The sequence below is a fragment of the Sciurus carolinensis genome, chromosome 5, assembly GCF_902686445.1.
Source record: "Sciurus carolinensis chromosome 5, mSciCar1.2, whole genome shotgun sequence".
Classification (NCBI taxonomy): domain Eukaryota; kingdom Metazoa; phylum Chordata; class Mammalia; order Rodentia; family Sciuridae; genus Sciurus; species Sciurus carolinensis.
Genome location: NC_062217.1, coordinates 173,522,665 through 173,535,685, shown reverse-complemented (window position 1 = coordinate 173,535,685; position 13,021 = coordinate 173,522,665). Strand labels below are relative to the sequence as shown.

The window sequence follows — 13,021 nt, the reverse complement described above, 5'->3', positions numbered from 1 at the left end:
ATTTGTGTCATGCAAGGCAGGGGAACAGAAATGCCGAACTGTAGCACAGAAAGGGAAAGGGGTGGGAAGAAAAGGAGAGCCCGGGAGGGGTGAGGGACACACCAGAAGGACTAACTCACCTGCCGGTCAAGCCCCGGGGGAGGGGCAATGATGAGGTAGAGCAGCATCTGGAAAAGCAGGGTCCAGAACCTTCCATAACAGACCATCAGAAGCTGCTCTGGGACCCTCAGAATCAGAATGAAAACAACCACTAGCATAACGCTGTTAGCTGCCCCCGCAACAGGAAACCTCAGGGCAGCTGCAGTACAAACCCACGCACCTTCAGCAGGGGGCACATGACCAACAGCTGACTCGCCACAGAAACTCGAGAAACCAGAAGAAAATGGAAGAGCAAATCAGAAACGATAAAACAATAACCAACTCAACAGCAAGTAACAAAGCATCTCACACTGGAGGCCAGAAGAGTTATAAATCGAGCCCACTGACCACCAGTTGACTAACATTAAAAAAAAAAAAAAAAAAAATGACAAGTTCTTCAAGGAGTAGCAATCAGCCCAGGCGGGAGCCTGCTGGGGAAGCACAAGGGCACTGGAGGGTGGGCACAGGAGCAGCCAGCAGATGCTGGACGAAGAGAGCAGGGACAGCAAGGACAGACCCCGCAGGACAGCCCAGCAGGGACAAGCGGGAGGAGGCGGGCGTAGGGAAGGCCATCAAGCGCTCTCCTGGTCGGGAAGTGAGGTGAGCTACAGGCCTTGTGTCCAAGTTGATCACCAACACGCCAAGTATGTGCAGCTACAAAGTTAGAGAAAAGGCAGGAAAAGTATTTTCTTAATCCAAAAAAGACAAAATTAACTAGAAACAAAGAGAAAAGGAGGTGAGACAAATGGAAGGCAAATAGCAAATGGTAGAATTGATCTTGATTACTATGATTTTCATGTGATTGAACTGAACATGTCAGTTAAAAAATACAGAAAACCAAACTGGGTATCGTCAAAACCTACACACTGCATACACACTTTAAATACCAAGAGGCAGCTGAAAGCTAAAGGTGGAGAAAGCTCGGCAAGGTTTCACACAATGGCCCAACCAGAGCTTTTTTTATTTTTTAAAGAAGAAGAAAAAGTCTTGTAACTATAAAAGAAATTAAACCAGAAGCTTTAAAACCCTCCTTCAAATCCTGGTTAGAGAGGAAGAAAGACCTCTGAGCCCCACCTCTTCTAGAGAACAGAGTGCTTCCCCATTCTGTGAGGGCAGACACGGAGTGGGAGAAAAAAAAATAAGCCTCTCTGGCCATGAACACAGAAGCCGAAATCCTGCACCAATAGCTAGTCGGCCTGGTCCAACCGAGTCCAGAGTGATACCCGGCAGGCCGCTGGGAGTTCAGTCAGGAAGGTAGCCATGGTTCCACATCAGGAAGTCTCCGGAAGCAGTGATCCGCACTAACAGATAGAGGCTGGGAACCCACAGATGCAGAAAAGCCACTTAATAAAACTCCAAGTCCAGTAATCACTTTTTAAAATTTCCCAGACAACCAGAACAGACGCCCATAGTAACCATCAATTTTGGTGGTGAAAATTGAGCAGCCTTTCTTTTAGAGTAAGAGCAAGGTAAGACCATCGATTATCAACATCTACTTAAAATGGAACTGGAGGTCCTACCAGCACAGTATGGCACATAAAAAATAAACAAAATTCCTTACAGAGTTGAAAGAAAGCAGCTAAACTCTCATTCACAGCCGACTGACTATATGCGTACAAAATCAAAGGATATACATGGGCCATATTAAAGTTTAAAAAAAGAATTCAGCAAGAAAACTAGCCACAGGAAGAAAACAAAAACCAGTCGCGTTTAACTGTCAGAAGAAAACCTAATCCTACAAAGATACCGTTTACGATAGCAACAGCGACACCACCGACAAAAGGACTTACAGAAAACACTACATAGATGGATAAGCCATTCCAGACATTATTAAAACCCAGGAGACCCTGAAGACCCAGAGATGATGCCCTACCTGCGCACTGGGCAGATGGCCACAGCCCGCAGCACGAGGTCCCCACCAGGAAGACGCTGCCTGCAGTGGCCAGCAGGTCAAAACACATCAACATCAAAACACCTAAGGGCACACCTGCCCTAGCAGCTCCGGAGGCTGAGGCAGGAGGATTGCAAGCTCAAGGCCAGCCTCAGCAACATAGCAAGGCTCTAAGCAACTCAGTAAGACCCTGTCTCAATAAAAAAAATAAAAAGGCTGGGGATGTGGCTCCATGGTAAAGTAACCCTGGGTTCAATCCCCGCTACTGAAACAACAAGACAACACCAACTAAAAATCACCTAAGGGTTTTTCTAATTTGACAAATTGAGTCTGAAACTTGAGCAAAGGCCCGAAAGAATTAAGAGACTCCTAAGGAAGAAAACTGAGGCTTGAGGGCCAACCTACAACCAGAGCAGCCCCTGGAGGCTGCAGTGAGGCTACGGGCACAGAACAGGGCCCACAAGCACCAGGCCCAGGAGCTCCACTGGGGAACCTGCCTGAGGAACCTGCAAGCCGGCCTGATCCACCATAGCACAGCCCTCTCTGCTGCCCTGGGTCTCCGCTGCCGTCTGTCATCACACGTCTGCAGTGGAGGCACGTCGGGGCCGGGTGCAGAGCAGAGAGAAGAGGGCTTCTGGGTACGCCAAGAACGGGACTCGCACCCACACCAGCAGCGAGAAGGACTCAGCTACGAGAGGGAAGACCGATGCTTCTCCAAGAGAAGGCAGAGCCGGGTCTGGGACTAGAAATACGGCAGGGCTTCCGAAATGAGACACAGAAGGATGAGCCGACCGCAAAGGAAAGCCCATGCTGGGAGCGCCTGTCCGTCAAAAGGCGCTGCACGGAAAATGAAAAGGCAGGCCACAACCTGGGAGATGTCCGGAACCCAGAATGTATAAAATACTCCTGCCAATCAAAAAGAAGACAGCTCAACAGGATCCTGGACAAAATGGGTACGAACAGGCGGGGCACCAAAAGGAGCTGTGAATGTCAGCCTGGAAAGATGCTCCCTCGCTGGCAACCAGAGGAAGCACACCAGGCGGCCGGCAGAGGCCTTTCCACCCAGCGGGTCAGCGACCTGCGAGTCTGGAGCCACCAGGCTGGGTGAGAAGTGGATCAGCTGACGGGGCTCTAATCAGCTCCAGCCACGCTCGCAGAGCCACTGCTGTCAAGGGGCACGGGACACTAACGGTCCCACGATCCACCCTGGAGCAAACCCAGGAGCAACTGTACCCTCCTGCGCAGGAGCAGCATGGAGGGCAATCAGAGCCGCGATCCCAGCCAACCGGAGCATCCACGTGCCCTCTGCCAGGGAGCAAACGCGTCTCGTCAAACTGGCACAGCCCCGGGAGGAAGGGCTGGAGCGCTCAGGAACGCCAGCGCGGCAACCCAGGGGAGTCGGAAGCAGCCCCGAAGGGAAGCTCCAGTCTCAGTGACTCACACAGCCGGAATCCTCCACAAGGTCAAGAGCAGGTGCTCAAGGGCCATAAGCACAGAGCAGTGCTGCGTCACCTGAGGAGCCAGAGAATGCCGAACACCTGACGGCATCCGAGCGGGACGAACAGTGGTGGTTGGGGCTGGAGGTCGGGGCTGGCCAGCAGGGGAAGCAGAGCCCGTCCTCAGGACCGCAGAGGCAAGGTCTTCGGCCGGCGGCCAGCTGACCAGCGCTGAACTGACCTTGCACTCCATAACCCACATGTGCCTTGTGCCTGGGACGTCTCCAAGAACACAGGGTTCAAATGAAAAATGGCCAGAGCAGACAGGAAATGACAGAGGGGAAGAGGGAAGTACACGGAGAAACTGCAGACCAAGCTGACAGCCCAGGACAGAGGTCAGGCGTCTCGCAAACTGCAACTCAGGTAACTGGGGACGGCCCACCTGTGCTGAGTGACGGTGAAACGGCTTCAGACACTTTCCTAAGCAGCTGAACGTCATGCTCAGGTGAACTTCCAGAACTTAGTCATCGGAGACTGAGAAACTTTCACTGCAAACTGCACAGTCCACAGATACGCATTCCTTAAGTGCTGCATGTATGCATAACTGTGCGTGTACACAGAGCACGGACACGCATTACACAGATGCACACACACACTCTTCAACGGCAACACGCAGTGCACACCTGGCCAGCTCACACACTTCCCCCTTTACACCCACAGCCCCTGCAGACAGGGGTGACACTGAAACTGCTCTGGCCCTTGTTTATGACAAAGGCACCCTTAAACGGCCAGCTGCTCTCCCGGGGAAGCGGAGGGGCTCTGCAGCCGCCACAGCGGTGGCCAGCACCTGCATTCCCCATGCACGCGGGCCCAGGAGAACGTGGGCACACCGCCCGGACGCACAGCTGTCTCTGTGCCCTTGCAGGACACGCACCTGTTCCTATCTCCTGGGTGTGTGCTGGCCATGCCAGTGTGCCCAGGCTTCATAACAGCCACTGGGACCAAACACAGCCCTGGACGTTCCTTCCACAGCCACGTGAGGGTCTGCCGTGTCATCGCTGCTGAGCGAGCTCAGTTCAGGCGGCTGGAGGTGGATCGGCAGCAGCGAGCGAGTTCTGGCAGGTAAGGACCCATCCTTCTTCCTCCGTCTCATCCTGGACGTGTGAACAGGCCATAAGGACACCACGCAGGACATTCCTGAAAACACCAACGGCAAGAGGAGGAGGGTCTGGGTCGACGGTGAGCCTGCCGTCTTCCAAGCTGGGTCCTCTGCACGGGACTGCGCTGCCCTTCCTCGCGGCAAGGACAAGTGAAGCTCTGTAACTTTCTAGGCAGGAAGTCACTCGATCCTACTAACCTCACCCAAACCTGGGATCTGAGATCCACCTGATTCCCCAAACGATGTGGAGAAGGAAAGACCAGCTGCAGCTGAACTTCAGAAGGCGCACAGGGAATACAGTAAGGACTCGCGGCGCTGGAGAAACTGTCACGATGAGGAAGACAACGACTTTTCTGCTTTCGCTGCTTCAGTAACAACACGGCTACCTACGACAACGGGGCAACGGGGAAGACGAAGAGTTAACACACGAAAGTGGGGTAAGCCCTGCTGAGCCCCACACCTGGGTCAGCAAGACAGTCCTTCGAAAGCCCCGCTGGCGCCTGCTGGGACCAGCTTCCACCGAACACGTGCTGGGGAACCGCACTTCCAGCCACCAGGGACTCGCAGGAACCACGCTTGCTCTCCACACAGCGGAGAAGGCAGCCTGGGACTGAGATCCCTGGGGTGTGGTAGCCAGGCGGGTCAGCACCCAGGACACAGCCTGGGGAGGCACCAGAACCACGGTGGGCCCAACCAGGGTGGGGTCAGAAGGAACCAAGTGCCGGGAACCGTGGCAGGCGAGAGCGAGGAAGGCCCACTTAGAGGGCTGCCTCAGTGCCGAGCAGCTGCAACGGCTCCGGAGCAAGGCAGAGCTCGCAGGGCGCGCCCTCCCAGCCAGGCTGCAAGCCCTGCGCACCACGCCCACCAGGCGATGCTCCGGGAGCCGCTGATGCACAGGCAGAACTCGCCTTGCAATGGGGTGATGGCTTGAGTCACCCGTGGTAAAGGCGAAAACAAGACAGACCGCTCGGTTGGTGACCATCCGTGTGTGTGTGTACTTCATACAAACATGCACACATGTACATGAACACACGTGCACCTATAAAATAAAGGCAACGCCCTAGTAGTCAGGCTGAAATATCTGGGGATGAAAATCAGATCTAGTCCCATTGTAGTGAAGTTTAAACAAGCTGTACAAGGATACAAATGATTACAAGTAGCTTCTCTGCACCACAGCAGAGTCCAAAACTCTTTTTAAAAGTCAACAAAACCTAGCCCTCAACAAATTACGAATGTCCAGGAGCCAATTAAAAATGAACACACAAGCAAAGAAGCAGGAAAATACAACTCGCAGAAAAGGAATTAAAATGAAGACACAACATTTGTTAAACCAGCCAGGACCAGAAACAAAACAAGATGGAAAAAAACGAGCAGAAAATCAGTGTTATGAGGAAAAGGCCAGGTAGTCCAGCACAAATACAAGTGGAATCCCAGGAAAAGGAAAGGGAGGCAGAGGTGCCTGAAGAACACTAGCTGGGGCTTCACTCATGGAAGACCTGTACTCACAGATGCAAAGGCTCAATGAAACCCAAGCAGAAGGAACACAGAGGCAACCACACCAAAGCAAAGAAGCAAACTGCTGAACACAAGTGACAAAGAGAAAGTCCTAAGAGTGGGCAGGGGCACAAAGACAGATCACATGTTTACAGAGGAAAGAGCAAGCTGCAGAGTGACAGCAAACTGAGCTTCAGGAACCACGCAGGGCAGGACACAACGGAACATCTCTGAGGCATTAAAAGAAAAATGGCCAGCCAAGAACTCCAAGAGCAACCGTATCTTTCAAGTATGCAGGTGAAATAAAGGCCTTTTCAAAAACAAAGACAATAGCGAGACGATTCATATACCCACAGACCTGTACTTACAAAATTTTGGGTGCAAGTTCAGACAAAAAAAATAATAATACTAGATTGAAATTAGAATCTACAAAGAGGAATGAAGAGCTTCGAGAAATGAAAATATGCAAATAAATGTAAGTACTGAGTTCATTTTCTGGTTTTAATCTCTGAAAAGATAACTGACTGCCTCAAGCAAAATTACTAACAAAATATTTTGGAGTTTATTACATATATAGCAATAAACTTAGTGTAATAAAAAAATGGGATGCAAGAAGTTCAAGTTAGCCTAGTGTTAGGTTCCTACACTGCACTTCAAGCTGAACTGTATCATCTGAATGCAGGCTACAGTAAGCTGAGATGGGACATCACACACCCTCCAACAACCATGAGAAAAGAAGGGAAGCTAATAAGACAAAGTGAAGAGAAAAATGCTAAATTAGAATGACCAAAAAATGTGTTTAAATAATAAGAAAGAAGGCAGGTAGAGAGGAGGGGGCAAAACAAATAAGATGAATAGGAAACAAACAGCAAGCTGGTGCCCTTAAACCCAACCATGTTACTAATCACCAGATGTAAGTGGCATAAATTCTCAACTTTTAAAAAGATACTGCAGATTAGGTTTTTTTAAAGCAACAGATCCAACTGCATTTTTTCTACAAAAACACGTTAAATGTAATGACAAAAATAGACTAAATACAAAAGAAGAGAAAAACATTTACCACAGAAACACTAATTAAAGGAAATCTGGAATAGCTATCTTTTTTTAAATTTATTTTTATTGTAAACAAATGGGATACATGTTGTTTCTGTTTGTACATGGAGTAACAGCATACCATTTGCGTAATCATACATTTACATAGGGTAATGATGTTTGAGTCATTCTGTTATTTTTTCCTTCCGCCCCACCCCTCCCACCCCTCTTTTCCATCTATGGTCCCTCCTTCCTCCATTCTTGCCCGCCTCCCACCCCCCATTATGTGTCATCATCCGCTTATCAGTGAGATCATTCACCCTTTGGATTTTTGAGATTGGCTTATCTCACTTAGCATGATATTCTCCAGTTTCATCCATTTGCCTGCAAATGCCATAATTTTATTATTCTTTATAGCTGAGTAATACTCCATTTTATATATATATATATATACCACAGTTTCTTGATCCATTCATCAATTGAAGGACATCTAGGTTGGTTCCACAGTCTGGCTATTGTGAATTGAGCAGCTATGAACATTGATGTAGCTGTATCTCTGTAGTATGCTGATTTTAAGTCCTTTGGGTATAGGCCGAGGAGTGGGATAGCTGGGTCAAATGGTGGGTCCATTCCAAGTTTTCTAAGGAATCTCCACACTGCTTTCCAGAGTGGCTGCACTAATTTACAGCCCCACCAGCAATGTATGAGTGTACCTTTTTCCCCACATCCTCTCCAACACCTATTGTTGCTTGTCTTCTTGATAATCGCCATTCTAATTGGGGTGAGATGGAATCTTAGTGTAGTTTTGATTTGCATTTCTCTTATTACTAAAGATGTGAACATTTTTCATATGTTTGTTGATTGCTTGTAGATCTTCTTCTGTGAAGTGTCTGTTCATATCCTTAGCCCATTTGCTGCTTGGGTTATTTGTATTCTTCATGTAGAGTTTTTTGAGTTCTTTATATATTCTGGAAATTAGTGCTCTATCTGAAGTATGAGTGGCAAAGATATTTTCCCACTCTGTAAGCTCCTTCTTCGCGTTGCTGATAGTTTCCTTTGGTGAGAGAAAGCTATTTAGTTTGAATCTATCCCAGTTATTGATTCTTGCTTTTATTTCTTGTGCTATGGGAGTCCTGTTAAGGAAGTCTGATCCTAAGCTGACAAGTTGAAGATTTGGACCTACTTTTTCTTCTATAAGATGCAGGGTCTCTGGTCTGATTTCAAGATCCTTGATCCATTGTGAGTTGATTTTTGTGCAGGATGAGAGATAGGGGTTTAGTTTCATTTTCTTGCATATGGATTTCCAGTTTTCCCAGCACCATTTGTTGAAGAGGCTATCTTTTCTCCATTGCATATTTCTGGCACCTTTGTCTAGTATGAGAAAATTGTATTTATTTGGGTTTGTGTCCGCATCCTCTATTCTGTACCATTGGTCTTTCTCTCTCTTTTGGTGCCAATACCATGCCGTTTTTGTTACTATTGCTTTGTAGTAGAGGTGAAGTTCTGGTATTGCGATACCCCCTATTTCATTCTTCCTGCTAAGGATTGCTTTAGCTATTCTAGGTTTCTTATTCTTCCAGATGAATTTCAGGATTGCTTGTTCTATTTCTGTAAGGTACATCATTGGGATTTTAATTGGAATGCATTGAATCTGTATAGCACTTTTGGTAGTATGGCCATTTTGACAATATTAATTCTGCCTATCCAAGAACATGGGAGATCTTTCCATCTTCTAAGGTCTTCCTCAATTTCTTTCTTCAATGTTTTGAAGTTTTCATTGTACAGATCTTTTACCTCTTTGGTTAGATTGATTCCCAAGTATTTTTTTTTTTTGAGGCTACTGCAAATGGAGTCATTTTCCTCATTTCCCTTTCAGCTGTTTCATCGCTTGCAAATAGAAATGCTTTAGATTTATGCATGTTGATTTTATAGCCTGCTATTTTGCTGAATTCATTGATGAGGTCTGGAAGTTTTATGGAGGTTTTTGGATCCTCTAAATAGAGAATCATGTCATCAGCAAATAGTGACAGCTTAAGTTCCTCTTTTCCTATTCGTATCCCTTTAATTTCTTTGGTCTGCCTAATTGCTCTGACTAGAGTTTCGAGGACAATGTTGAATAGAAGTGGTGAAAGAGGACATCCTTGTCTTGTTCCCATTTTTAAAGGGAATGGTTTCAGTTTTTTCTCCATTAAGAATGATGTTGGCCATGGGCTTAGCATAAATAGCCTTGACAATGTTCAGGTATGTTCCTACTATCTCTATTTTTTTTAGTGTTTTGAGCATGAAGGGGTGTTGTATTTTGTCAAACGCTTTTTCTGCATCAATTGAAATAACCATATGATTCTTATCCTTAAGTCTGTTGACATGATGGATTACATCTATTGATTTACAGATGTTAAACCATCCTTGCATTCCAGGGATAAACCTCACTTGATTGTGGTGCACAGTTTTCTTAATATGTTTTTGGATACGGTTTGCCAATATTTTGTTAAGGATATTTGCATCTATATTCATCAAGGATATTGGTCTAAAATTTTCTTTCCTTGATGGGTCTTTGCCTGGTTTGGGTATGAGGGTGATATTAGCTTCATAGAATGAGTTCGGTAGGGTACACTCCTTTTCTATTTCCTGGAATACTTTGAGAAGTATTGGAATGAGTTCTTCTTTGAAGGTCTTGTAGAACTTGGCTGAGAATCTGTCTGGTCCTGGGCTTTTCTTGGATGGTAGATTTTTAATGGCTTCTTCTATTTCATTGCTTGATATTGATCTGTTTCAATTGTATATGTCCTCCTGGTTTAGTTTGGGAGGAGCATATGTCTCTAGAAATTTGTCAATGTCTTCAGTAGTTTCTATTTTGTTGGAATACAGATTTTCAAAGTAGCTTCTCATTATGTTCTGTATCTCAGTGGTGTCTGTCGTGATATTCCTTTGCATCATGAATTTTAGTAATTTGAGTTTTCTCTCTCCTTCTCTTTGTTAGTGTGGCTAAGGGTTTGTCTATTTTGTTTACTTTCTCAAAGAACCAACTTTTTGTTTTGTCAATTTTTTGAATTGTTTCTTTTATTTCAATTTCATTGATTTCAGCTCTGATTTTAATTATTTCCTGTCTTCTACTACTTTACTGTTATTCTGTTCTTCTTTTTCTAGGGCTTGAGTTATAATGTTAGGTCATTTAGTTGTTGACTTTTCATTCTTTTCTGGAATGCGCTCCATGCAATGAATTTCCTCTTAGTACCACTTTCATAGTGTCCCAGAGATTTTGATATGTTGTATCGTCATTCTCATTGACCTCTAAGAATTTTTTATCTCCTCCCTGCTGTTTTCTGTTATCCGTGTTTCATTCAATAGCATATTATTTAGTCTCCAGGTATTGGAGTAATTTATGTTTTTTATTTTGTCACTGATTTCTATTCTCAGTCCATTATGATCTGATAGAACATAAGGCAGTATCTCTATTTTTTTACATTTCCTAAGGGCTGCTTTGTGGCATAACATATAGTCTATTTTCTAGAAGGTTCCATGTGCTGCTGAGAAGAAAGTGAATCTGCTCGTTGATGGATGGAATATTCTATATATGTCTATTAAGTCTAGGTTATTGATTGTGTTATTGAGTTCTATGGTTTCTTTGGTTGGATTTGTTTGGAAGATCTATCTAGTGGTGAGAGCGGTGCATTAAAGTCACCCAGAATTACTGTGTTGTGGTCTATGTGATTCCTGAAATTGAGAAGGATTTGTTTGATGTACAGGGATGCACCATTGTTTGGGGCATAAATATTTACTATCGTTATGTCTTCCTGATTTATGGTTCCCTTAAGCAGTATGAAATGTCCTTCTTTATTCCTTCTGACTAACTTTGGCTTGACGTCCACTTATCTGATATAAGGATGGAAACCCCCGCTTTTTTACTGAGTTCATGTGTGTGGTAGGTTTTTTCCCATCCTTCTACCTTTAGTCTGTGGATGTCTTTTTCTATGAGATGAGTCTCTTGCAGGTAAATTATTGTTGGGTTTTTTAATCCATTCTGCCAGTATATGTCTTTTTATTGATGAGTTTAGGCCATTAACGTTCAGGGTTATTATTGAGATATGATTTGTATTCCCAGTCATTTGGCTTATTTTTGGTTTTTAAGTTGGCTTGGTTTCTCCTTTGAATGGTTTTCTCTAAGGTAGTTCCTCCCTTTGCCGACCTCCATTGTTGTTTTCATTTCCTCCTCATGGAATATTTTGTTGAGAACATTCTGTAGTGCAGGCTTTCTATTTGTAAATTCTTTTAACTTTTGTTTGTCATGGAAGGATTTTATTTCATCTTCAAATCTGAAGGTTAGTTTTGCTGGGTATAGGATTCTTGGTTGGCAACCATGTTCTTTCAGAGTTTGAAATATGTTGTTCCAGGCCCTTCTAGCTTTTAGAGTCTGGGTTGAGAAGTCGGCTGCTATCCATATTGGTCTCCCCTATATGTAATCTGATGCTTTTCTCTCGCGACCTTCAAAATCCTATCTTTATTTTGAATGTTAGGCATTTTCATTATGATGTGCCTTGGTGTGGACCTGCTGTGATTTTGTGCATTTGGTGTTCTCTAAGCCTCTTGTATTGATTTTCCATTTCATTCTTCAGGTTTGGGAAATTTTCTGATATTATTTCATTGAATAGGTTGTTCATTCCTTTGGTTTGTATCTCTGTGCCTTCCGCAATCCCAATAATTCTTAAATTTGGTCTTTTCATGATGTCCCATAGTTCTTGGAGGTTCTGTTCATGATTTCTTACCATCTTCTCTGTTTGGGCAACTGTATTTTCAAGATTAAATATTTTGTCTTCATTGGAATAGATATCTTAATATCAAACAAGTGATTTCAAACCAAGGACTATTAGCAAGGCTAGATGAGGTTATTTCATAAGGGCAAGGGTTAGGTCACCAAAGTCAGAGCAATTCTAATCTCTGTACCTACTAAGAGAGTTTGAGGGCTGGGGTGGTGGTTCAGTGGTAGAGGACTGAACTAGTAAGTGTGAGGCACTGGGTTCAATTCTCAGTATGATGTAAAAAAATTAAATAAGACACTGTGTCCATCTATAGCTTAAAAAAGAGTCTGAAACAGAAGCAACAAAAACTGATAGAACTGAAAGGGGAAGAAGACAAACCTCCAATTGTAGCTGGAAATTTCAAAGCTCCTGCTAATTTACCGGACAGGGAGACAGAAAATCAGTAAGAGAGAGATTGGAACAACACTATCAATAAACCTGACCCCACAGACATTTAAAGAGCACTCCAACCAAGAACTTTGGAATACATGTTCTTTTAAATGTTCAGAAACATTCATCAAGTTAGATCATGTTCTGGCCAAAAGTAACTCTCAACCAGCTTTGGGGAATAGAACTTATAAAAGCTATCGTTTGACCACAAGGTAATTCAGCTGGAGGTCAGAAGACTATGGGGAAAGTCCCCAGGTATTTGGAAACGAAGTACCATACTTCTAAACAACTCACAAACTAAACAGGAAATGGCAAGGAAACTGGAAAACAACCTCACTGAGAAGGAAAAATGCAGGAGCCTGTTAGTGGACAGCAGCCAGGCAAGTGGCTGAGGGAGCTGTTGGCACTAAGTGTTCATGTGATAAAAGAAGAGTCAACTAATGACCCAAGTCCCCACCTTGAACTGCAAAACAGAAGGCAAACTATGCCCCAAGTAAGCAGAAAGGAAGAATAAAGACAGTAAAACAAAGGATAGAAAAAAGAGAAATCAATGATCATGGAAGTTAGTTCTCTGAAAATAAAACCAATAAACTAGCCAGACCAAATGGGGAAAAGTGAGGAAAATGCGAATGACCAGTAATGGGAATTAAAACATGGAAATTAAGAACATGACTGAAAATCCTAC

At 44.6% G+C, this 13,021-nt stretch overlaps 1 protein-coding gene across 3 annotated transcripts in view; it reads right to left on the bottom strand.

The window, feature by feature from the left end:
• The window catches only part of Mgmt (O-6-methylguanine-DNA methyltransferase), a 238,775-nt gene that overhangs the window by 213,757 nt on the left and 11,997 nt on the right, over positions 1-13,021 (bottom strand). Inside the window, exon 2 of one of the 3 annotated variants that reach the window (XM_047553763.1) lies at positions 4,936-5,010. The exons of 1 other annotated variant lie outside the window; for it this stretch is intronic. Coding sequence is in view for 1 of the 2 variants with exons in the window: in XM_047553761.1 (XP_047409717.1) it covers positions 120-206 (87 nt within the window). In the remaining variant the exon portion in view is untranslated. Of the gene's footprint in view, positions 1-119; positions 210-4,935; positions 5,011-13,021 lie in introns of those variants that run through there. One more of the 3 variants, XM_047553761.1, reaches the window with a different exon arrangement.